Source organism: Sprattus sprattus (assembly GCF_963457725.1).
Source record: "Sprattus sprattus genome assembly, chromosome: 14".
NCBI classification, from domain to species: Eukaryota; Metazoa; Chordata; class Actinopteri; order Clupeiformes; family Clupeidae; genus Sprattus; species Sprattus sprattus.
In genome coordinates this window covers 24,858,595-24,884,948 of record NC_137912.1, presented here as the reverse complement: position 1 = coordinate 24,884,948, position 26,354 = coordinate 24,858,595, and the positions used below count along the sequence as shown (strand labels likewise).

Genomic DNA, 26,354 nt, shown 5'->3' with positions numbered 1-26,354 from the left:
GTATCAGATAGTATACAGTAGGTGAACAGCTGTGGCACACCCCCACACACTATAATCTATACTTACATGTCTGCCCTCACACACTCTGTACACACACATTTCTATCCCATACGTGGCTAGGCCACCAGACTCAGAGCTTCAGCGGGCTTCAGAGAGGGAGGGAAGACTAAGGCAAAGCGGACACAGAGCAATCTACTTTTCGCACTTTCGGTCACCCCCGTCTCGCCGTGAATGGGATATTAAAAGTGATGCGGGGTTTATGGAACTAAAGCTACCGCTCTCTCGTCAACGTTGACAGCAGCCCGGCAGTGATGACCACGCTGCCGCCGGTCATCAAGGGCATCCCCACTCTGGATCCTGATGGTACACTTAGCATAACTGAGACGAAGACACCATGGAATTACAGCGCTGTCACTGCCTACAAACTGATGGAACTGCCCGCTCTCTCCACCTCGGTAAGCGAACCAGGTGTAAATATATATCACGCGTCTTATCGCGCACTGAGTGTGGTGAGATGTGGAGATGTATTTGACTCCAGCGTCGCGATTCAGGCGATTCTGTAGTTTGTTAGAAGTTCCGAGAATTGCATATGGTAAACAAAGGGCATCGACGGTGTGCGGCAAAAGGTTTTCAAGAAAGTGCATGTCTGATAAATGTGGAGCGCTACGAATTAACTTCAGTGTTTGTGAATGACGCGTGCCGGTCTGGTGACTAGGATCGTGCTAATTCAGTACACCACATGAATGAAAAACGCTCAATGGACTCATTCACGGTGATAATTTCACATCTCACATAGGCTATGTTATATAAAAACACACGGGGTATGTGAGCAGTATGTGAAATGTAGCAGTGGCGTAATTCCCTTCTCGCAAATATGTGTAACTTGTTTATTGTGATCCATTCATCGTTCAACTATGGAAAAGCAGATGTTGTATAATTTACATTCTGTTAAAACATCCTAATTAGTACAAAATGGTCAGAGAATGTGTGTTCGTGTTATTGTTCATGTGGGGATTGGCCAGTTCAATATATTAGTTTTTCGATTTATAAAGTTAAGTAGAAAAAATACCTCTATGGTCGATTATTGACATCTTTAGAGAGTGTGACCGATTGCATCCACGGAAAAAAAGGAACTGATTATATATTTGAGAAGGTGGAGTTTTTCCTTCATGTAAATATCCTGAACTCTGCCACTCATCGCCTCATTCAGGAAAACTTGACCAAGGTCTACTGGCGGTTAGGTGGAGACCTTCAGGTGTAAAGCTAACGGTACATTATACAGCAGAATGTAGCAGTGTGATAAATCACTGTCAATCCAAAAAAATCATTATGTCCCATCTGATAAGCCGGAGTAATTCCCCTCCTTCCATCTGTAGTCGTAGCAGTTGCCCATTTTGTCACGCTCATTCTGACTCGACTGAACTTGGTAGGCTGATCGTTTCGTCAGTCGAGGGAATGTACGCAGAAGTAACAATTTTGTCTGGTAACACTTCATGAATGATAGATGCCAGCCTAACCCTCTTTAAGACTACTCCAGTAGTGCGAACAGGATGAACAACCTGGATGTTGCACCTGTCCTCAATGACAGCTAACCCTAGGCTTGACAGAAAGTATGACTGTGCAGGGTTATGTGAAAGATCCCGCAAATTCTTTAAAGGCAGTCGATCCAATATTATGTCCTCTGATATTACTTTGGAAAAAAATATGATCAAATCGCATGTAGTTTATGCTTACTGTGTGAAATGTGTTGTGTTGGAGCACACTGGAAATCAAGGTTTAATTTCACTTTCAACTACTTTTGTGATAGGTGTGTATCCTACTTCACACTAAGCTTATATTTTTCTTCCCAACTTTCCAGAATAAAAGTCAAATAGGCCTACTAAAGTGGAACTATAGACATGTGTGCACATATTTAGTAAAATACCATGTGTTCTGTAATGAGTACTAATGTTCCTTGCTTAACCTGATTTTCTGGTTTCCTATGCATTCATTTCAGTTACTGTCTGTATTACTAGCTGTCAGCTGTGCAATGATCACATTCCTACGGGAGACATTTCTATCACTCAACGCAATTACGGCATCAGTAATTACTGCCTAATAATACCAGTACCATGGTAATACGCTAATAATGAACTGAATCCACAATCTTAATGTAATCTTGTTCGGGATGAGGTCGTCAGGATTAACAAGTCTAAGCTAATCATGCTGTGGTATTACTGTCAAATGACTGTCAAATCCATTGCCAAGTCTATAGAAATGTATTTGAAAATCAAGCAAGATAGTTGTGACAGAAAGTACAAGTTTGCAGGTCGCAGAAAGAAGAAAGCATTATTGTGGATAGGGATGGCCTCAGCCTGGTCTTGTGTTTTATTATTATCCCAATGTTTCTGAGGCTAATGTAAAAGTACATATGAACCTAAAATCAGTGTCTTCATCAAATGACAAAAATGAGCATATTCTCCAATATGATGTGATCACTGCATGTCTCCACTCTGTTGGAAATTGGTGTTGCGTTCAAAATGACACTGTTTTGAAGGATGACATTGATCTTGATATTTTGTAATAGAAACTTTAAATGCTGGCACACATACATAGATACATAGAGAGAGGGTCAGGATGGGTCAGAAAGAGAGAGAAAAATAGAGAGAGAAAGAGAGAAAACAGTTGTTGTCTCTGGATGCCCTCATGTTTGCTGCTTAAGTCTGATTGAACACATTGATTGTCACGGGCTGCAAGCTTATCTGATCCAGTGGTTTACACACAACATTTTGAAACTCACCAGCAAGGGGCGCCACTTATAACCATTGCACCACACAAAAACAATGACTAAAAAGTAACAGGATGTAAATGCAACTACATTTGAAAGTTTAGTGACAGATACTCAGGAACCTCACAATTCCTGTGAAACTGACGGTCTTGCTTGAGCACAGCAATTTGTACTGGAGAGAGAAGTTGGGAAGATACAAAGCTTAACTGCAGGAGGATTTGAGACCTGATGAATGGGGAAGCCTGCAAATTAGCTCTAATGATGGAAGCTATTAACCATTTGTGGATAGCCCTTGACTGAAATGAGGGCCGTTTATGCCAGAGGTATGGATAGCATTACATGTATAGTATGCAGAGCCCCTACAGCATATAATACACCTGTGATGTCATGACTGACACTCTGCAACGTGATTCACCTCCTTTGTTCTGAACAGAACCAGTTGTGAAAAAAAGGATAAAAAAAAACTGAGAAAACAACCAGATGTTACTCCTTCGATATCACAAAGTCTAAGTCACTCAGGGTCACATTTCGCAATGATTAAGTGAGGCTTGTGTTTGGCAATAGCTTTGGAATATTTAGACACTATTTACAACCGGAATGAGACTCGAATTGAATTGAAAAAGAAAACACAGAGTGGCCTTAAAGGCACAGTGAAAATACTACAATTGCCTTGAGCCACTCAACAACTTTCTCTCTCTCTCTCTCTCTCTCTCTCTCTCTCTCTCTCTCTCTCTCTCTCTCTCTCTCTCTCTCACTCTCTTTCTCTTTCTCTCTTTCTCTCTCTCTCTCTCTCTCTCTCTCTCTCTCTCTCTTCTCTCTTTCTCTCTCTCTCTCTCTCTCTCTCTCTCTCTCTCTCTCTCTCTCTCTGTATGGACATGGATTAAATGCTGGCTGTAGGGTTGGAGTCCTAGGTGGCACTATTGTGCTCCCTGGTTCATCTGCTCTGATTACGTAGATTCTACTTATCCTGACTTAAGTTACAGGATATACAGGATGTTAAGAGGAGCTTATGTGCTGCTGTTCGTCAGTACAGCTGTCCGTCCTGGATAAGCAATGTTCAAGGAATCAGAATGAAAACGCTGAAAATAGAAAACGAATCAAACTAATTTAGGGTATTCACATATACACACACAAAGACACCTCTACTTACAACACGATGTGCACTCACCTGAGAAATTAACAGGGGATGAGAAGTTGAACTGAGATTGCTTGTCTGCTTAGAATTGTCTGGGGAGAGAGCTCTGTGATTAGGGGTTGTGTTGTGGTTGGTCCCTGGAGCAGTTCATTCATGTCCTGTTCTTACTGCTTCAGAAACAGCTTTAGAACTAGAAAGTATATGTTTGGAAGAAGCTTGTCTCTGTGATTTTGTTGTCATTTCCCCACCTTTTTCAAAGAGGATAAATCACAGACAATAATCTTCTGACTGCTGACGAGAATAACAGCAGTAACCTACAGTATGTACATCTGTCAGGAGTTTGGACATAGCCCTCTGAGATTATCAACCTGGATTCGGGTAAGGGAATAAAATAGGATACGAACCCTGGTCACCTTATGCACCCAAATATCTTGCACAACAAGCTTCTTCATATAATACAAGTTAATTCACAAGTAATCTGTGAGTGCCTTAATCATAACTACTGGCTTGTAATCTGTGAGTGCCTTAATCATAACTACTGGCTTGTAATCTGTGAGTGCCTTAATCATAACTACTGTCTTGTAATCTGTGAGTGCCTTTATCATAACCACTTGCTTGCATTTTCAACAATTCCTTTCAAACTCTGAGTGAAGCGTTAAAAGTAAAAATAAAATACACCCACACTTAGAGTACAACACACCATGTCTGGTCTCATAGCAGTCATAATACACTGTGAAACTTGAAGTCGCCTTCCAACATCAGCCAGCAATCTCCAATCCCACCCTATGCCCCATCTGCCGATCAGCCCATCAGGCTAGTTTTACAAGCAGACAAAAATATGTTTTAACTAGACGTAACGCAAAGCGTTACAAAATATGACCACATTGTTAAGAAAAGTTGAATTGACCCAAACACAATATGTTGTTTTCAGAATTGTACTATCTTTTTTAAACTGTTCACACACCCATCAAAAGCAGACATTCCCTTAAAATCTCTTATGTTTGGCCAATGGTAAATGTATGTATTGTCATTTGTTGTCATTTGTTGTCAGGCCACCTACAGGCCAGTTGGTGTACAGTCACATAAAAAAAATTGTATGGCCCCCCATGGCATGCATTCAGAGGGTCTCATAATGATCCACCACTTTCAATTTTGTGCACTTTCGACAATATATGCATAAGTTATAAGTGACTGGAGTTGTGAAGAGTACATAGTTTGAGGGTCTGCCACGCCCACACCCTTCAAACTTTGTAAAAGATTCTCATAACTTTTAATTCCCCATTGCTGAAGAGTTACCTGACCACGTTTGAAGGCATTACCATTAAATCTGTAGGAGGAGTTCAATCACATGCTCGGTGTGGAAACAAAGTGAAGTTTCCAACCACCAACAGGTGGCGCTATAGGTGACATCAGTCAGGCATATGTACGCGTTCGGGCCGGATCCAGCGTCCACCCTAAGACATTTTCTCTGGATCAAACAATGTACGCAAGAGTTATAAGAGACTTTGTGTTTTGTGGCAAGCACTGGCAAGTTGGCAAAGTTTGAGGGTCTGCCACGCCCACACCTTCCGACTAATGAGAAAATCTAATATAACTTTTAGTCGCCCATGGCTGAAGAGTAACCTGACCACATTTCAAGGCTTTACCATTAAATCTCTCGGAGGAGTTCGATCAGATGCAAGGTGTGCAAACGCTGTCAAAACGCATCTTCCACTCAAAATGGCCGACTTCCTGTGGACCTGCCACCATGGCGTCAAGAGACTTTTTGGTGCGTCCAAACATGATGAAGACATGTACCGAATTCTGTCAAGCTACGCCAAAATAACCCCAATGTACAGGTTTTTTTGCAATGTTCTAGGGGGCGCTACAGAGCCATTTTGCTCCATCCATGGACAAAAACTCTACCGAAGATGGACGGTTACAGGCTTGATGTCCCTGGCAAATTTGGTAATTTTTAGAGCACTTTGACATGTATGCGATTGAGTTATAAGAGACTTTGTGTTTTGTGGCAAGCACTAACAAGTTGGCAAAGTTTGAGGCTCTGCCACGCCCACACCTTCCGACTAATGAAAAAATCCAATATAACTTTTAGTCGCCCATGGCTGAAGAGTAGCCTGACCACATTTCAAGGCTTTACCATTAAATCTGTCGGAGGAGTTCGATCAGATGCAAGGTGTGCAAACGCCGTCAAAACGCATCTTCCACTCAAAATGGCCGACTTCCTGTGGACCTGCCACCATGGCGTCAAGACACTTTTTGGTGCGTCCAAGCATCATGAAGACGTGTACCGAACTCCGTCAAGCTACGCCAAAATAACCCCAATGCGCAGGTTTTTTTGCAATGTTCTAGGGGGCGCTACAGAGCCATTTTGCTCCATCCATGGACAACAACTCTACCGAAGATGGACTGTTAAAGGCTTGATGTCCCTTGCAAATTTGGTAATTTTTCGAGCACTTTGACATATATGCGATTAAAACACCTCATTTTTGCTTTTTAATTTTTAACTAAGTGGCGCTATACATGTAATGACTGGTTATGGTATGGGTTGACCTGGCCCCTTACCACAAACATACAAGAACAATTTGGCCCTCCAAGGCCCTATGGTTCTCGGGATATTCGAAGAAAACTGTGTTGCGCCACCTACAGGCCAGTTGGTGTACAACCATATAAATCAATTTATTGCATCCCCCCCCTGTGAACGGAATTCCACGAAACTTAACGTGCAGTCAGAAGGTGTCATAATGATCCCACATCTCCGATTTCGTGCAGTTCTGACCTTGTCAACTTACACTTAACATTTTTTACAACACTCCATTTTTGCTTTTTCATTTGTAACTAGGTGGACCTATACATGAAATAAGTGGTAGTGGAATGGTTGACGTGGCCTCTTAAGACCAACATACAAACAAAATGTGGTCCTCCTAAGCCCTACGGTTTTCGACTTATTCACAGAAAACTGAATCGCCCCACCCTCTTTAAAAGGGGTCCAGTCCGACAGGGGTGCAACGGATCAAAACGAGTGGTTCCACGTTAATCTAGTGGGGCTACATGCCCACCAAATTTCGTGCACCCCAGTGTTTCAGTGTCCCGGAAATCGTTGACAGAAAATCGGCAAACAGAAAAACATAAAAAAAACTCAGACTAAACCGCTGTCGCGCGGCGGTCATAATAAACCAACAGCTATTCACAATCTGCAGCCTCTGACTCCACCCAGCCACTGGCTGAGGTTCTGTGGAATTGGAAGGACCACTGAAGAGCCTCTAGCACTGAATTTAAGCCAGCTAGCATCCATAGCCCACTATTCATTCTAGCTGATCTACCTCTTCTCAACATTATGCCATTTCATCCATTGCTCTTGCTTTGCCCGAGAAGCAGCTGCTGCTCATCTAGTTTCCTCTTGCTCTTGAACAAAGCTGGTTACCATCTGCCCTCTCTCTGGCAATGTAGCCTTACCCTATGCTCTCCAACTGTCACCTGACCTGAACCTTGCTCTTCCACTCACACTGTACCTGCCCAATGGTATCCCTATGCTGTAATGCACCTCGTGCATGTTGAAACACTTCTCCTGAATTCCACTTCTTCCCTGTCTTCAGTGTTCTTGAGTGCTGGATCCATATATTTACAAACTGCTCTTATATTTGAATTCCTTCACCAAGCTGGCCATTGGTAACTTCAAAGTTCTTAATCGAATCAATGCTACAGTACTTAGACAACCTGTTATACCAATATATCTATATATCCTAAAATATGCAGAAATCTTTTCAGGGACCTGATAGTCACTGAATGCCTTCCACAACAGACTGTGCTGCACGGATCCAAAGGCATTAGCAAGAAATACCACACGGAGGTTGTATATTGCTATATATTGCTATTGCTGAGGGCAGGGATGACATCCTGTAGCGGCCCTTAATCCAGCAGAGTTAAAGGAGCTTCAACTGAAAGGCTCCACTGCTCCCTTTCACAGTCGACCAGGGGATATAAAGTTTTAAGCATTCTGTGCAACATCCTTCTCTCAACAACCATCTCTAGGGGCTCTAGAGTGATCCCCAGCACAAAGTCAGCTTTCTCTAACTGCTTGTTCAACTTCTTAGTGTCATTGACGCTGATGCTGCTGTCCCAATAGCTGGCTGCTAAGTAAATTTCACTTGCATCAACAGACTAGAAGATCCAACATCTTGCTCCACACATTGAAGAACCTAAGCTTCCTCAAGAAGTAGAGTGCTCTGCTCTGTACCTTCCTGTAGACAGCCTTAGTGTTACCTTTCAAGTCCAGTCTGTTGTCAAGGTGAACACACAGGTATCTGTAGTCCTCCACCACCCCCACCTCTTTTCCTAGGATAGAAATGGTGTTGAGCTTAGAAAAGAACCTTCTTTGGAAACCTCATTTAGAAACGTAGTGATGGCATATGCATTGGTATGCTGCACTGCATCAGTGCAACAACATTCTCATAATTTAACCACTTATGCCTCGAGGCGGGTTGGTGGTAAAAACTACTTTGAAACTAAACGTGCTGCTCAGCGGTGCGTAATATGACCACCGCACAAAGTGAGATAATGAGCGTGGACGGATAATGAAATCAAGGGCCCCTGGGCCCTCCAAGTCCTGGTCGCAGGCAGCATGCACAGCAAGAAGCAGCACTCACAGACCAACCACCCTGTGCTTCCATGCCATATTTAATACTTTAATACTTAATATCTAATCGCCTACAGTAGTCACACTACATCAACACATGATGCAAAGCTAATTTTTTGTATTTGCATACAAAATTTCAAAATGTTCTTTTAAAGGCACCCAGTGCAACTTTATATAAACATTCAATGAAAAATAAACATTCAATTTCTAGTCTTTTTTACACGTAGTAAGTTTCAATAACTCCATACCATTACATATCGACATTCAAGGAGCAAAGATGAGACATCGTTGCGTGGTGAGAACTGATAGAAAATCGTAAAAAACAACAATCGCCGGTGGGGAGAGGCCATTTTTCCATTGACTGGAATCCTGCTTTATTTATTGCGGGACCAATAAATAAAGAAAATGGCGGCGATTGTTGTTGTTATCGATTTTCTATCAGTTCTCACCACACAACGACGTCTCATCTTTGCTCCTTGAATGTCGATATGTAATGGTATGGAGTTATTGAAACTTACTACGTGTAAAAAAGACTAGAAATTGAATGTTTATTTTTAAGCCTCGAAAGTTGCACTGGGTGCCTTTAAGTGGTTCTTGAGGTTCTGAAATGTGCCAGTTGCAGCTATGGACGAAATGTTACAAAGGTGCACCAAAAGAATGTGGTAGTGATGCAGCTTGTCAAATTTGGCGAAGTTTGAACCATTACTGCACAAGAAATGAGCTAGCGAAGCGCTGTTTTTTTGCATTGATGTTACCCTTGCTGGTGCTACTCCACAAAAGAGTCGTAATGATCTAGGGTCATGTACCTCCTAGAGGCGGTCTTGCCATAACATTTTTTTAACGGTTGTCAAGCTATTGCCAACAAAGTGCTTCAAGACTAATGCACTTGAAGGGACACACTCAACTTGGGACACAAACATCTTATTCTTGCCAAGTTTCATGTGGATCGGCAAAGTGTACATATGTGATATCAGCAACCAAGCAAATCGTTGAAAAAACAAAACTAAAAAACTTCGACAAACAAGGTCAAACAAGGTTAGTGACAGGGTCTGAATCTACATCTGATCATCTCTACTCTTGGCTACTCACTTCCCCCTTTCACCCACCAATTTACCTTCTTTTGTGCATCTCGCTGTAATGTATGACTGCTTTTCACCAAAAGACACAGCAGCTTGCGTGTAATCTCACCTCCTGATGCTGTACTGTAAGAATGAGATCTGGGCCTCATGCCCTGGCTCAGGCGAGAGAGTCACAAGAGCTCTGCCATGCCCCGCACCTGCTGTTGCACCTTGATAGCATGCACCCTGTGATTGTTCAATCAAATTCACAGCTCTCAGTTCAGTTCCTTGATAGCATGCACCCTGTGATTGTTCAATCAAATTCACAGCTCTCAGTTCAGTCCCCTTTATTAACAGAGCCGAGGTGCCTCTCACATGGCTGAACCCCCCAGTAACGCGGCCCTCAAGAGCCCTTGGGCCCCCAGCCGCTGCATTAACCAGCACTAATGAGACGGGTGCAGTCACGCTCAAGGGAGGCGATATAGGGGTTCTGCCCAGCCCGCCTGATACAGAAGCCTGTCAGTGGCTCTTTGGACTCTCGATACGGAAGTGATGAGAGCATTGGCACGAAATATTGTGTGCATGTTGCCATGGCGGTTTTGTGTATCATAACCTGAGTGATGACCACAGACTCACCCTTGACATCCAACATAAACCAGAAGATTAATGTATAGAAACTCTTTCAACTATGCACCCATCTGGCAATACCTTTCTTGAAACATACAAAATGTAAAAGGAAATACAAGATTCGCAATTGTGAAATGACATTTTCCAGGCATATCTCAACTGATTAATAAGATCATTGCTGACATGTCAATTAACTGATACAAAAATGTGTCAGAAAGCATGTTGTGGTGGACTGCTCTGGTGCAGGTACTAGTCTGTAGGCCTACTCATTACTTTCAGTTCAAACCTTTTGAATAAATAATCTGGAACATTTGTAATTAATTAATCTGGGAATCTTTGTACACTGTGAAAATCAAATTAGTTGCAAGAGAGCCTTTCCTTGTTCTCTCCAGTGGATTACCGCTGTGAGAAAGAGACATGGCAGAGAACTTCTGCAGTAACAGCATCTGTGGCCAATTGAAGACTGCACAGCTAGGGCTATTTCATAAATATTACATTTATCTCAATGGGTTAACATGTTCTTTGGGGATGAGACTTTTGTGGATGATATTAATGGGAACTATGAGGGGAGATGAAAATCCATGTGAATTGAGAACTGATTGAGTGAATTGAGGGGTAAAACATACTACATGTGGCGCGTGGACATTTTATATTGCACAACACAGTGAATGTTATAATGCACTATACAGTGAATAAAAGGTGCAGTTGAGGATTCAAACAGCACCACACAATGTCTGCTTCACTATGGAGTGGACTATAGAGGGAGTGAGTGAGTGCACATTCTGAACACAGCTTCTATCTAAGCTCATGAGCAGGCAGGTCTGAAGTGTAACAGCCAATACCTTGATTAGTTAGTCAGTCCGGGGCACCGGTTTTTGATTAACATTTTGGGCGGAAGTAAACGATAAAGTTGGGTATTGTTACTGTAATGATAAATGGAAGACAGTGCAGTAACATGGCCCAGTTGATTATCGGTGCAACACTGTTGCAAATACAATGTCAATATAATATAACAACATTAATTTGTCGTTACTTCCCCCCCATGAGGTCACTCCTGAAATGATAAATGGCCATTTTGTGTTGAGAATAATGAATGATGAATGTGAGACGGGGAAAGATGATTGATGAAGCATGGCTCAAATTGGCTTTACATCCATCAAATCACCCGATCATTTATCACTCGACCCTTTTATTTCACATCCATTTTTACCCCTCTATTTTTATCAGTTAAGTTTTTTAACTTTCACCCGTGATAGGGTTCACTTTGCTTGTATTAATTTTAAACAAAAACATGTTTATTTGCTACCTCTTACACAAATAACTAAATTCAATTGTATTTATATAGTGCCGAAACAATACAATGAAAACAAGTAAGTAAGTAAGTAAGTTTTATTTATAGAGCACATTTACACACAGCATACACTGACCAAAGTGCTGTACAATAAGATAAAAATAATACAAATAATAATTGAAAATAACAATAATAATAATAATAATAATAATAATAATAATAATAATAAAAAAAGATAAAAAGTGAATAAAATACAACAACACAACAATACATAGAGGTCATAATAATACAACAGGGGGAACATTCATTTCCAGGGCATACCACACAGACATGAACAGGAGGTAGGCTAAAAGGTCAAGGGGCAAGGAAGGCCAGGGAGTAGAGGTGGGTTTTTAGCCTAGATTTGAAGGCAGAAATGGAGGGGGCGGATCTAATGTCCAGGGGGAGCTGGTTCCACAGACGTGGAGCAGCAATGGCAAAGGCTCTATCACCTCTCTGCTTGAGCCGTGAGTGTGGCACATACAGACGCCCTTTGTTAGAGGATCTGAGGGACCTTTGGGCAGAGAGGGGCTGAACAAGCTCAGTGATATAGGCCGGGGCCAGCCCATTGAGTGCCTTATAAACAAATAAAACAATTTTAAATTGGATCCTAAAAATAACTGGGAGCCAGTGCAAGGAGGCCAGAATGGGTGCGATGTGCTCGTGCCTCCTGGTGCCAGTTAAAAGACACGCAGCTGCATTTTGGACCAGCTGCAGACGTCTGAGTGAGGATTGGGGGAGGCCAAGGTAGAGGGAATTGCAATAATCCAGCCGTGATGAAATAAAGGCATTCATAACTATCTCAAGGTCGTTGTGGGATAGGAAGGATTTGAGGCGGGAGATCACTCTGAGCTGGTAAAAACTATTTTTGACTACAAGGGTTGAAAACAAGGGTTCAAGTAAAGCGGTAATGCTAATCTGGAAGCATATAACGCAGCAGGAGCACAGAACTGAAAGGAGACTCCTATTCAGACCTCAGGTGATTGTTGAGTCCCCATGCGTGTGTGCCCTCCCTGGGCTGACAGCGTCTGCCCCCTCAGCAGCTTGACGGGTCCTGATGCGGCGCTCCGTCGGAGTTCACAGCTGTGCCCCAGGCTGCTGCCTTTGATTTCCATCATCATCTAAGAGCCGCTGCATAATGAGGGTTTTCTCCACAGCTCCAGTGACTAAAGGGACATGATGTCCTGAACTGAATAGGAAATCTATTTGTGACAATTGATATGGATTACTGCTTAGCATGCTGAAGTCATGTGTTGCAAACAGCTTTGAGGGATTCAGGCCTGATTTGACACTGTACACTACTGCCCACACAGCACCTGCACCTCTATAACCACTTGAGCACGACCATGTGAAATTTCCTTCCGGTTTCTTGCAAATAGACATTGATTGCTGCCTTGAATTAAGATGTATTGATATTCTGTCAAATGTGTGTGTGTGTGTGTGTGTGCGTGCGCGTGTGTGTCTGTATGTGAATGTCTGCGTTTGTGAGAGAGAGGCATCTTGGCATGGTGCACACAAGCTATCAGACAGCATTACCATGGAATGTAAAGTACTTCCTGTTCTGAGAGAAACATGGCCTACATGAACATGGGTGTTGTTTATTTATCCCATTCTGGTAGTTTATAATAGTGTTACGCCACTGTTATTACATTTCCAGTTAGAAACAGCGTTGACGCTCAGTAACAGTCAGACATCAGTCCTACATTCTTTTGCAATTCTGTGATTTGCGAATTCAACCCAAAATCAGCAATTCACAATTGTCCTTTTTACCGCATAAATTGAGCATATAATCGTAGAAAGAATTCCACTTCTTCTGGCCTCTTGATGGTGGTTTAAGGTTGAACACAGTCTGTCTCACCAAGCCTGTTCTTTACTGCACTCTCTTACCTCAGGACCATGCGTCATGGCCTTATAACCGTTTATTTATAATGTCACACTGTTTATCCCTTGAAAAGAGAGGATTTTAGATTTTATGGGCATCAGAATAAGAATAAATGCCACAGCCTTTACTTTAAAGATCTTTTTATAATTGTTTACAACTGAGGTTACTTTTTAGTATTTTCTCTTGTGGGTAAAACTGTTATTTCTTTTTCTTTCATCAGACCCTTTTAAGTGGACCCCAGATACAAAGCTTTAGCAATAGAATGCAATCCAAACATTCAAATATGCATCAGCTTTCTTTATGCGTTTATTTGAAGAGGGACAGTGTACATTGATAAACATTTCCCAAAGATAATGTAAATGCACTGGAATTAGCTAGGTAAGCTAGTTTTCATCTGTTGTTCATTGGCAGGGCATGACAGAGAGATATGGAAAGGAAATAAATAAATAATAATACAAAATATATAATTAAAAGAAATTATAATAATAAAAAAGATAAGCAGCAGTTTGACAAAACAGTGCAGTTAAGAAAACAAATTGTAAAAACCAGACAGACATACAAGGTAAACAACAGTGTGACAAAACAGTGCAGTTCCTTAGGTTTGTTTTTGAACACTGAAATACTGGGCACTGCCTTACATCAGGAGGGAGGGTATTAGAGGCGCTCACTGAGAAGACTGTCTGTCCAAACGCACTGTGTCTATACTGTATAACACAGTCTCCCCTGGTGACTGCCCTAGTTGCCAAGCCATTGCCATCCTTCAGCTTCATAAACTAATTTAATGGTGGAGGTGGCAGCCCATGTAATATTAAAAAATGAGACAGGCATCCAAAAACTGTAAGAAACTGTCAAATTTGAATAAGTTATACTTTGTTGTTATATGGCAGTGGTGATAGCTGATAGGTTTCTGGTCTAGAGTTTTTAAGGTCTGTATATCTACTTTATATCAACAGCAGATCAACAGCAGAGGGACAGAGAACAAAATGAGAAAGAGACAGAGAGAGAGATCTTACAATCCAGTTGGAGATAATATTTGCACCGTTCAAGAAGGCCTATAGCTATCACCTCAATTCTATTAGCACTCTACACTCAAACAGACACAACTTTTGTTGAATGAGAAGATCAGACCAGGGCAGGTCCATGAGCTTTGAGTGAGCCCTGCCAAATCTTGCCTCTTTCTGCTAGATCGAACTGATTCAAAGGGAGGTATGCATCTCTCTGATGTTGCGAAGGGCATTTGAATCCTTCTATTTAAGGCAGAAGAAATCCAAATCTTCAGCAATCAGACCTTCTTCACTGGGGGTCAATGAAGGGTAGTCACAAGAAATCTTCGCCAGATCTTTCTGTCTCTGGTGAGGCCAACAGATTATTCCAGTGTACTACAGACATAATCTTGTATTTACAGACACTCTCTCACTTACACACATACGAAAACATACACACACATGCACGCACGCACACACTCACACACACTCCCTAATCCATTCAAAAAGGGAAGATTATAAACTCATTAATTTAGCTCTGTAACTCCTCTGAAGAGATTTGTGTGTTTTCATTCAAAGTGTAACTGACTGCTGCTGTGACCTATCAGTGTTTTCTGAATGGCTGATATGAAAGCTGATGGCTTCAGTTTGACAGTTGATATGGTGATTGACAGTGTATGACAGCCACATTCAGATACTGTATGTTTTAGGGTGCTGTGGAAACCTGATCGTTCCAAGTGATAGCACATCTTACCCAGGTCAGGTCAGGTCAGGTCAGGTCAGTGTGGCAGTGCACTGTTTTCGTTTGGCAGAGATCACCACCATACTAAGCTCCAACAGTACACTTCAGTTCAAAAACTGTAAAGGATGCTTTACATATGTTTCCTTATGATTTGTTTTGTTTGTTTTTTTGTTTTGTCAGTTTAGTGTCAGTTCAGCATATGGATATTCACAAGAGAGCAAACATAGCAGCCTAGCCACAGAAGTACTAACACACACTAACAGACACAGATTACATTGCTGAAAGTGTCATCTCTGCTTTAAGGTGGCCATGGTCGGAGAGTCGCGGTACCCTTTCCCCACCGTGGACGTCCCAGACCACGCCCACTACACCATCGGCTCCGTCATCCTGGCCATTGGGATCACTGGAATAGTGGGAAACTTCCTGGTCATTTACGCCTTCTGCAAGTAAGAACCACTCCTCTTCAGAACCACTCCTCTTTAGAACCATTCCTCTTCAGAACCATTCCTCTTCAGAACCATTCCTCTTTAGAACCATTCCTCTTTAGAACCACTCCTCTCTAGAACCATTCCTCTCACATTTGGTTTGTCCTTTACTCTCATTGACTGGATCTGGCTGGGATGGCTTTCTGTGAAATGTTGGGGGAATAATATGTGTCAGATCTTAGACTGAGGAACAAATGACTCTGGTTCTCAGAGGAAATGGGATCTACTCTTACCCCCTCTAATGTATCATCATGCTTTGCTCCCAGTGGAGTGTTTGCATGCTCCTCACGGAGAAACCTGAGGGTCCTGGAGCCAATTCCCATCGCCATCAAGACATCTGGAAGACAGTTGGAGAGGACAGATGAGAGGAGAGGAGAGGAGAGGAGAGGAGAGAGACAGAAAGGACTGAAGAGGGAAGGAGAGGAAAGAAGAAAAATGAGACCAGAGCAGAGAAAGGAGAGAAAAGGAATGCGTGGGAGAGGAGAGAAGACAGGTTTAAGACAGGAAGGAAGGACAGTGGTGTTGGGAGGAGAATGGAAAACAGAGGAGATGTGGAGGAGAGGGGGGGGGGGGTGATGCTGAGGAGGAGTGGGGAAGACAGAGAGGGAGAGATCGTAGCTTAGGGGAAGAGATTTATCCAATCTCTCAGGTCCCTCCAACCCTTTGTGTTGAGGAACTGCCTCAGGCACCGATTAGATGGGTGCTGCTCCCCCCCCCCCCCCCCCACACACACACACAGCCAGGAAGGCCCCAAGAGGAAGGTCGCCGCTTCGAATGCACACATTTGATTTATCAAAAGTCTTATCAAACACTTTATACTAGCCTCACACATTTTTTTTTTTTTTTACTTCTCCTGTCATTGAGTGTGTATGTGTGTTGTGTCTTGCAGGAGCAGAGGCCTACGAACACCTTCCAACATGTTCATCATTAATCTGGCCGTCACGGACCTCCTGATGTGCATCACACAGACCCCCACCTTCTTCACCAATAGCATGAACAAGCGCTGGGTCTTTGGGGAGAAAGGTAGCAGCCCTGTCAGCATCTATCTCTCTTTGATTCAATTGAGTGGAAAATTGACTTTTAAAGACACACGGTTAAGATGAAGTACGCTTCTGTGCCAGAGCAGAATAGAATAATTGTTGCAAATGTCAATTCTGCAAACAGTAATGTGACTAACAAAGCTCTAGAGAGAGATAAACTGAAGGACCAAACTGTGCTCTGAAATATTTCCAGGTGTAATTGATAACAGAAAGGGCTCATCTTTCAGCATGGTCTTGTATACTGTAAGTCATTGCTCTCTATCTCAGTCGTGCTTGAACTCTTTGGTATCCAAAGGAGTTTAAATTACCTTTCAGTATCTTCCTTATTTGCAAGCATCTATGTCTAATTTCATGCAGTTTTCTGAAGTGAAGGTTGAATCACCTTACTCTTGATTCTTTTGGGTAGATACAACTTGGCTCAAACATGCAATGTGACTCCTAATAAATACAGCTTTACTGACCTTCCTTTATTCCTCTTTAATTACTTTCTTCCTCGCATCCTTTCATGTTGTTGAGTTGTCCTGAAAGCCTTACAGGGCAGAGGCAGATTATGAAGCATGACTGGAGACTCATGGCCACATATTTGACCTACAGACATTTACTCGCTCATGGCTATATATGGAAGCCTCAGATATTAAGGCCTTTCATTGCCCTTTCATCACTGCCATGATCTTATTGGCTCTGCTTGGATCTCCTAAGCGACCGGAGGACCTTTCTCTGGCCTCGGAGAAGACGATTAGACAGTATCATCCGATGCCTCGTCACATGGAATAATCTCATGACTGCCCACTGAAATGGTCCAAGTCGATTTAAAACAGAACAGTTATGTAGTTTTAATGTAAATCGTCCATCTTTTATCTAATTTTTCATGGCTGGTTACAGTTCACCCTCTTTGGACATGGCCCTGAGCGCTGTGAATCACAACTTTACTGGTCTTCCGCTCTATTAGACTTTGCATAGCCACCAGCACTGCTTTTAGTGTCAGTCGGTTGTGCACCTCAACAGTTTTCACACCTACTCCAGACAGACACACATTATAACGGAGGTGCGAGCAGTTGAATGCACTCGCTGTCTCACACACACACACACACACACAAACATGTTCACACACACACACACACACACACTTGTTCACACATGTTGACACACACACACACCCACAAGCACACACACACACACACAAACACACACACACACACACACACACACACACACACACACACACACACACACACACACACACACACACACACACACACACACGCAGACACATACAGACACTCACACTCACCCACACTCAAATACTGTACAGACACTCGCCTCTCATTTGCTTGATTGAGTAGAAATCCCTTGAACAAAGCTAAACCTTTATTTCATTCTAATCCTCTAATGGTCTCTTCCCAGAAGTGAGGCACTCACCGGTGGAAGCCTGGCTGTGTTTTGATTCCAGGTCACTTATTCTCTCTCTCTCTCTCTCTCTCTCTCTCTCTCTCTCTCTCTCTCTCTCTCTCTCTCTCTCTCTCTCTCTCACACTCTCTCTCTCTCTCTCTTTTTCTATCTCTCTCTCTCTCTTTCCCTTCCCCTGCCTCCAGATTTTTCTTCCTTTTGTTTCTTTCAGTGTCATTTTCTCTTTTCCGTGTTCTATCTGCTTTTTACTCTTTGCCTCCCTTCATTTCAGCTATTCGGGTCTTCTTGCTTTCTACTCCTTGCCTCCAGTTGTCTAAGCTTCCCATCTCCCACTGTGTTATTGTCTGTGCCTCATTTAATTTCAGTGTTAATCACTTCCCAGGCTACAGGCAGGGAAAGCTTTTAATTAATATTGTTTTATCTTAAAATGTGGGCACGCGCTCATCACAGAAGTGCCAGAATTCTTCCTCAAATAATCCTGACCACGTTAATTAATTATTTACTCACTTTTTATTATTTGTTTACTTACGCGCTTACTTTAGATGATGCCTAGAGTCCTCTGAATATGAACAAACCTTGTACCATCCCAACATGATGTAACGGACATAGACATATTACATGTAACTATAATAGTGTGGTGCTGAGGTTCCAACACCAGAGTGCTACAGGAATCCCTCCTCCAAGACAAAATGATGCTTCCAGAATGAACGTTACAGCCTGTGTACCATCAGTAAAGAGACCCACTGGAGAGAGTCAGAACTCAGGCCACCCTCGTGGGGGGGGGGGGGGGGGGGGATAAATGTTGTGGACAATGGAAACAATTACAGCAGGCCTGAGCAATTCCAAAATGGAGTCTCTTAGAGATGCCTACTGATGAGTGTCCCACTCTTAAAGGACCTGTCTTTGATATGAATGTCAATGTGAGAATTAGTGCCCCCATGTGGCTTCCGACACTAATGTAGTGTAATGTAACTAATGTAACTCCAACACTAAGTCCAACGCTTACAAATGTACCAACTGTACTACAACATGATTGCATGTTCCAGTTAATTTGACCTATCACAGCTTTCGTTCATGGATGTTTACTTTAACTTTAAAAAATACATGTTTTTTTTACTAATTTCTGGGCAATCATGCTCTTTCTCCGCATTATTTAGAATCGACTGAAGATATTCCCTAGGCTGTCTGTTGCATATGCTAGCTTTTCACTTTTTAATGAATTCCCAAATCAGGATGTGAAAATAATGAATGAGCCTCGGGGTGTTAATGAGAGCGATCTCAGTGTTGTGTCTCTGTTGTGTCCCCTTCGCCAGCCTGTGAGGTGTACGCCTTCTGTGGGGCTCTGTTTGGGATCTGCTCCATGATGACGCTCACGGTCATTGCCATGGACCGCTACTTTGTAATCACACGACCACTGGCGTCCATGGGGAAGATGAACCGCAGGCGTGCCCTGATCATCCTGGCCGGCGCCTGGCTTTACTCCATGGCATGGAGTCTGCCTCCTTTCTTTGGATGGAGTGAGTTTGGTTTATGTCTCTCTCTCTCTCTCTCTCTCTCTCTCTCTCTCTCTCTCTCTCTCTCTCTCTAACTCCATTCCTGCTCCTCGAAGAATCTCTCCTTTTGCTTGCACACACACACACACAAACACACACACACACACACACACACCCTCACACACACACACACCCTCACACACACACACACACACACACACACACACACACACACACACACACACACACACACACACACACACACACTCACACACACCCTCACACACACACACACACACACACACACACACTCACACACACCCTCACACACACACACTCACACACACCCTCACACACACACACACACACACTTGACTTCAGTCTAATTGTTTGCCCTAGGTGCGTATGTCCCTGAGGGCCTGATGACCTCCTGCTCGTGGGACTACATGACCTTCACGCCATCAGTGAGGGCCTACACCATGCTCCTCTTCACCTTTGTGTTCTTCATCCCCCTCTTCATCATCATGTACTGCTACTTCTTCATCTTCCGTGCCATCCGGAGCACGAACAGGTACCAACGGGGGCCAGTGGAGGGGCCGTGTGAGAACCAAGGCAGCTGATGAAATGCTTCATGACGCACATGATTAAGATATCAGTAGAGATTTAATCATCTGGATGTAGGCTAGTGATTGCCCGGACGGGTCAATATGGTCTAGATTAATATGCAGAGTCACTTCTCGTCCCTTGTGCATGCTATCAGAGCGGTGGGCAGAATCAATGGGGAGAGCACCAAAGACTCAGTCAGGAGGTTCAACCACATGCAGACTGAATGGAAGATGGCCAAGGTGGCCCTCATTGTCATCCTCCTCTATGTCATCTCCTGGTCTCCATACTCCGCTGTGGCGCTCACAGCCTTTGCTGGGTAAGGGTTGGCACATTCATTACACAGTCTACAGGAGACCATATGCACCCCCTTCCTTTCAAGAGTGGAATGTGATAACAAGGTTGTTAATTCTTACATCACAACTGAATATTCCTGCTTGCTGCGTACCTACACATGTTCATGGTCTTCTATCAGACAGAGGCCATTGTGGTTTTTTTCTGGAGATGCTCCGGTTCTTTTGAGCTGGGAGACATGACTTGTTTATATCTATTCTATACTGTATGTTTATATCTAATCGATATGTTTCCTTCTCTCTCCCTCTAGCTATGCAGACAAGATCACACCATATATGCATTCTGTTCCGGCTGTTATCGCCAAGGCGTCTGCCATCCACAACCCCATCATCTATGCCATTACACACCCTAAGTACAGGTACAGTGTGTTGTTCTATGCTCCCAAAATATATACTGCTCACAGGGTAAGACCTCTCACACACACACACACACACACACACACACACACACACACACACACACACACACACACACACACACACACACACACACACACACACACACACACACACACAAACACACACACACACACACACACGCACACCACCACCAATTCAAAGCCATTAAAGACCATAGGCTGGGCTTGACTCGTCAGGACATAATACGAAAATGAAAGTCCCACACTAAGACATGACCTTTTCTATTCTTCAACTCGTGAACCGTGGCAATGACCGAAAGGTGTTTGATTTTGGAGTTCTGAAATGTCAGTCCACATTTGTTCCGTTGGAGGTGCAAGATGGACCGGTGAGTGGGCAACAAAAGAAAGAAAAGATGTGAGTCTATTTGGACTGTTGGACTGGGCTGTTTGCTATCATCGTCTTGCCAAATTTGATGAGAAGATCATGAACAGTTTTATCGGCTGCAGAGGGAAGAAATAGCAAGAACAGAAACATGGTGCAGGTGCCTGAAGCGCTCTTCTCTTTGAAAGAAAAAACGAAATAGACCTATCAAGGGAAGAGTGAGTCACTTTACCTCCTAACAAGCACCACCATGTTTACCCACTCGAACCCCTTTTCCCCTCAAGAGGAGAGAGCCCCTCTCCCAGTCAAGCTGGGGCCCTTGGCTTTGAATTCCAGCACTTACTGAACAGTTGGTCTGGTTGAGCCCAGACACTGGAGATGTGGTGACGGGGACACGGCAGCAGAAGCACACACGTCTCCCATATGAGTTTTCACTGTGACCTGTAAGAGGAGGAAATCAATTTCAAAGTCCCAATTCAGCACTTTGTGCCAGGAGCACTCATACCCCCGCGTGCTGCTCACCTCCTGCATTAGGTCAGCTTCTGCTGTAGCACCACTCACCACACACTTCAAGCACAAGTGCCACGGCCCATTCATCTTCACAGTCACATATCGCTCTGGTTCACTCTCTCCCTGCCCTCTCTTCTCTCTTTTTAAGCTTGAAAGAAAAGAGGGCAATAACTGTTATTCTTGCAATAACAGTGTCCCTTTTAGCTCTTATGATTGCATTTGGCACCCACTCTTTTATACCCGTGACTGAGCATGTCCACCTGTTCACACCCCAGAGTCGGTCCCGTGAGACCTTTGTTGAATATTGATTGAAACCATAATGACACTAGACTAGATCATGTGATACCTGTGCCTCTGTCATAAACGCCCAAACGAAGGCTGAATTCAAGCAATGGTCTCCGTGGCTCTCTCTCCACAGGTCAGCAATTGCGAAGTACATCCCGTGGTTGGGAGCGATCATGTGTGTTCCGCGCAGAGACCGCTTCACCAGCAGCAGCTTCATGTCCACGCGCCGCTCCACTGTCACCAGCCAGACATCCGACAACAGCAACTACCACCGCGCCGTCAAGCCCTGCCTCTCGTCCGTGTCCGACAGCGAGTCTGTAAGAACCACCCCTCAGCCTTGCTTCTGTCCACCATGCATATCTCTGTACAGCAAACCATCTGGTGTGGGGTTTAAGGATAAACTCAACTCAGTATACATATACGATATATGTGTCTGTGCATGTGTGTGTGTGTGTGTGTGGGGAGGGGGTTGTGTTTTTTTTGCATGTGTATACGTGTTTGCTTGTGCATGTGTGAGTGTGTGAGTGTGTGTTGGGGGGGTTGTGGGTGTTTTTCCATTGGTATTCATGTGTGCTTGCGTGTGTGTGTGTGTGTGTGTGTGTATGTGTGTGTGTTTGTGTGTGTGTGTTGGGGGGTGGGTTTATGTGGGTGTTTTTGCATGTTTGTGCATGCATGCTTGTGTGGGTGGGTTTGTGTTTGTGTGTTTTTGTGTGCGTGTGTGTGTTTGGGGGTGTGTATCTGTGGGTGTGGGTGTTTTGGCATGTTTATGCACATGTGTGTGTGTGTGTGTGTGTGTGTGTGTGTGTGTGTGTGTGTGTGTGTGTGTGTGTGTGCATGTTTGTGTGTGTGTGTGTGTGTGTGTGTGTGTGTGTGCGCGTGTGTGTGTGTGTGTGTGTGTGTGTGTGTGTTTGTGTGTTTGGGGGTGTGTGTCTGTGGGTGTGGGTGTTTTTGCATGTTTATGCATGTGTGTATTTGTGTGTGTTCACTCAGGTGTGGACAGATATTGAGGGAGATCTCTCCAGCACGGGTTCTCACCCCGCCAGTCGCCAGGTGTCCTGTGACGTGATGCGGCAGGACACGGCTGAGCTGGTTAACCTCAGACCCACCAGCTCTCTCAAGGTCAAAGTGCGGAGGCGCGACTCTGCCAGGATGTCAGGCCCACCTTCAACAGAACGCAGCCGGCCCGAATATGTCAGCGTGAGTTTCCCAATCAGTTTCATGTGGCATATGATCCAAGTTTCTGTGACCAGCATGAACAACTGCAGTAATTTTTTACTGGTATGAAGTTCATTCTGAACTCAAAGGTTGCTTTGATTTATTTGCACAGAAGATTAATTGAATGAGCATGCAGCACTCTGCTGAGCTGAGCTTCACTTTATTAAGGATTTTGGAAGGAGTTAGCATGAATCCCAGGCAAATATTCTATCTATTTCTCAGCTTCATTGTGAGTGGGTCCACCACACAACCACCACTGGAGAGCTGTGGTTACAGGCAACACTCTACATCGAATCAATCCATTTCTGAAATGGAAGTAATCCACCTCATCCATTCAATGTGGTTGCATAACTGACAGAGTAATGCTTTAGAATAATTGTAGCGGGTCATACATGATCAGAGAAAGATTGAGAAGAATTAAGGCTATTGGGAGGATTACACAACAGTGACTGTAGCGATTCGCATGACTACTTGCTAAAGTCAATCAGCAGGAGCTAAGAGAGATCGTAACTGTGGGAGGAATTCTCAGTAGCGACCATCGTTTGATTTCATGAATACTTGTGTGCCAGTTAACATATTGACTGGCTGGAATGAGGGGGGTAATATTGACTTTCCTCTGGTTTTTCCACTGGCTGGCCCAGTCAGAGGGGAGGTGGCTCTGTGCTCTAACTGGATCTGGATCAGCTCCACGGACTGATGTGGGTCACTGTCTGCCAGGCCAACCTCCATCCTCACTGTCAGATTAATGCTGGCTCTCCTTATTCAGCCCGGCCTAATCTGTTGGCCCTCCGCGTAATCCCTTGCTGTGGCCAAGAGCGAGAGGGAGAGCGGCCTGGTCCGCAGGGCAGCACTCAATGACCTGCTGCTCAGCGGCCAAACTAATTCCTTCCGTCCAGTGTGGAAGTGGGGTGAACCACTCATGTCCTTGTCATGACCTGTTGCTGGTGTTCTCACTGGTGTAGATGTGGATTGGGTGGAGAGGATCCTTCCACTATCACTGCACTCTGTTCAGTCAATCTGTTCAATCATTTTTATATAATTCTTTCTAATGGAAGACAAATGTTGAAAACACTGCAGTGTATTGACCCATCTCATCGCATGTCCTCACCAGTTTTCCTCTCTTCTCTGTAGACCCTGATAGATGCAGACACCATCTCCCTGACTGACATAAGCATGAACGGCGGACTGCCCTCACTGGTAAGCACAGCTATTGATTCTCAGGTCTCTCCTGCCATCCGGGCGATTGCTTTTTATTGCATCGATTTGTTTTAGTCTGTTTGACTCCGAGCCAGTTTCCGACACACAATGTGGACACATCAACCCACTGACAAGAGGCACTAAATATCATTGGGACCAATCCATCCCTGACGCACCACGTACTGCATGAGGGGAACAGAGTGGAGGCTCAGCCTTACCCTTCTGTGTTGTCACTAAGGACCCTTTAAAATATGTAGGACCTTAAGGGGCTGCGTGTCAGCCAGAGTCAGCCAAAGTTACTGGAAGATGCTCGAATGAGGCTCACAGCTCCCTCCCCTCCCCGCACTGCTGCAGTTAGTTGGCCTGTGTTGTTAGCCGTGTCTGCTGGATGAGGAAGGGAGTATTTGTGACGGCTCAATGCCTACTGGGAAGGGTTGTTGTCGGGGACATCATCAGCTTCATTTGGGCTAATTATGGAAGAGATGGAATGAGACAGGTTCTCGGCTTTCCTCCTCTTCCGTGCCTTTTCCCAATCTTCTCCTCTCTCCAGCTCTGTTACATTCCAGTCCATCTCTTTCTTTTGCATCCCCCTTCACCCTCTCTTATCTTTCATCCACACTCCTTATCTTTCTCTCTCTCTCTACTCCTTTATCCAGTTCTCCTTTACCCCTCTTCTCCCCCTGGGTCAAACTCTCCCGTTTCTCTCTCTTCCTTTCTTCCTCTCATCCTCTCTTTCTCCCTCTGTCTTCCTCATCTCTAGTTCTGTCAATATCCCGGGGTTAGAGGAGAATCATGTGGACATGGCTCCGTGCGAGGCTCATTATCGGATTAAAGGGTTCTCCTCTGAACATTTTGGGACTGACTGAAAAGCGAAATTGGTTTGTTATTTTAGGGGAGGGATACTTTCGCTTTAACAAATGCATTGTTTTTCTCATGAAATTTCCCCACTAATGAAATGTTATACCCCAGATTTTCCAAGAAGCTCCGTAATGATGATAGAGATCTCAAAACAATCTCTCACTCTCTGCGGCTTTGATGTCAACTTAACTCTTCTAGCGCCACCTCCTGACTGATATTGTTACATCCCTGTTGTCCCTATTTGAACCAAATTCCCAGGACTCTCACAGCAATATATTATACATGTTCTCTCCAATTAGTTTCCCAAAGGAGCTTTTTATGCTCTCGATATCAGATTTCTGTTTGCTTACATGGAATTCTTCCCATGAACTCCAAAGGCTTTATTCTGCACCCCAGAAGATGTTTTAGGCGTAAAACAGGGTGATCAATTTACACCAACTAGAGCAGGGGTGCCCACACTTTTTTGGCTTGTAATCTACATTTTAAAAAAATGACCAATTGAAAATGATCTACCACAAAACATGTTTATATATTGTCATGACCTCGTCTCTAAGCGATGACAAAAAGCAGTGAGGACACAGTTTGAAGTTTAACAAAATACAGTAATTTATTATTACAAAAGCTCCCAAACCAGACCAGAACAAAACAAACGTAAGTCAATCCAAAAGATGAGCAGGGTCGTCATCCAAGTCAATCAGTGTGAGGTGCATGCATGGGTGAGAATGATAATCTGTTGAGGTGCATTTTTGCATGTGAAAAGAAACCAAAGCAGTGGGGAAAAAGGAAGCTCTCCCCCCGGAACAGGAGATGGTGGATGTTATAGGCCCGTGGAGACACCAGGTCCAGGTGTAGTCACTTTCCACTAACTGCCTGCTGCAGTCACGCCTACAACACAGATAGGAAAGACAGGCAGTAATAGGCATAGCAGGCCATTACTAGAGTCATCAATGTTCCCCAAAACTTCTTGGTTAAGTCATTGGTGCTTAACCATTTCAGCTCTAGGCTGCCAT

At 43.8% G+C, this 26,354-nt stretch overlaps 1 protein-coding gene across 1 annotated transcript in view; it reads left to right on the top strand.

Moving 5' to 3' along the window:
* Positions 1–311: 311 nt before the first annotated feature.
* opn4b (opsin 4b) overlaps positions 312–26,354 on the top strand; it is a gene marked incomplete at both ends in the record, with an annotated part of 26,864 nt that continues 821 nt past the window's right edge. Inside the window, 10 exons of the mRNA XM_080851243.1 lie at positions 312–455; positions 15,461–15,603; positions 16,532–16,665; positions 19,403–19,606; positions 19,982–20,153; positions 20,343–20,504; positions 20,790–20,897; positions 22,208–22,391; positions 23,065–23,271; positions 24,421–24,486. Coding sequence (XP_080707369.1) covers positions 312–455; positions 15,461–15,603; positions 16,532–16,665; positions 19,403–19,606; positions 19,982–20,153; positions 20,343–20,504; positions 20,790–20,897; positions 22,208–22,391; positions 23,065–23,271; positions 24,421–24,486 — 1,524 coding nt within the window. The remainder of the gene's footprint in view (positions 456–15,460; positions 15,604–16,531; positions 16,666–19,402; positions 19,607–19,981; positions 20,154–20,342; positions 20,505–20,789; positions 20,898–22,207; positions 22,392–23,064; positions 23,272–24,420; positions 24,487–26,354) is intronic.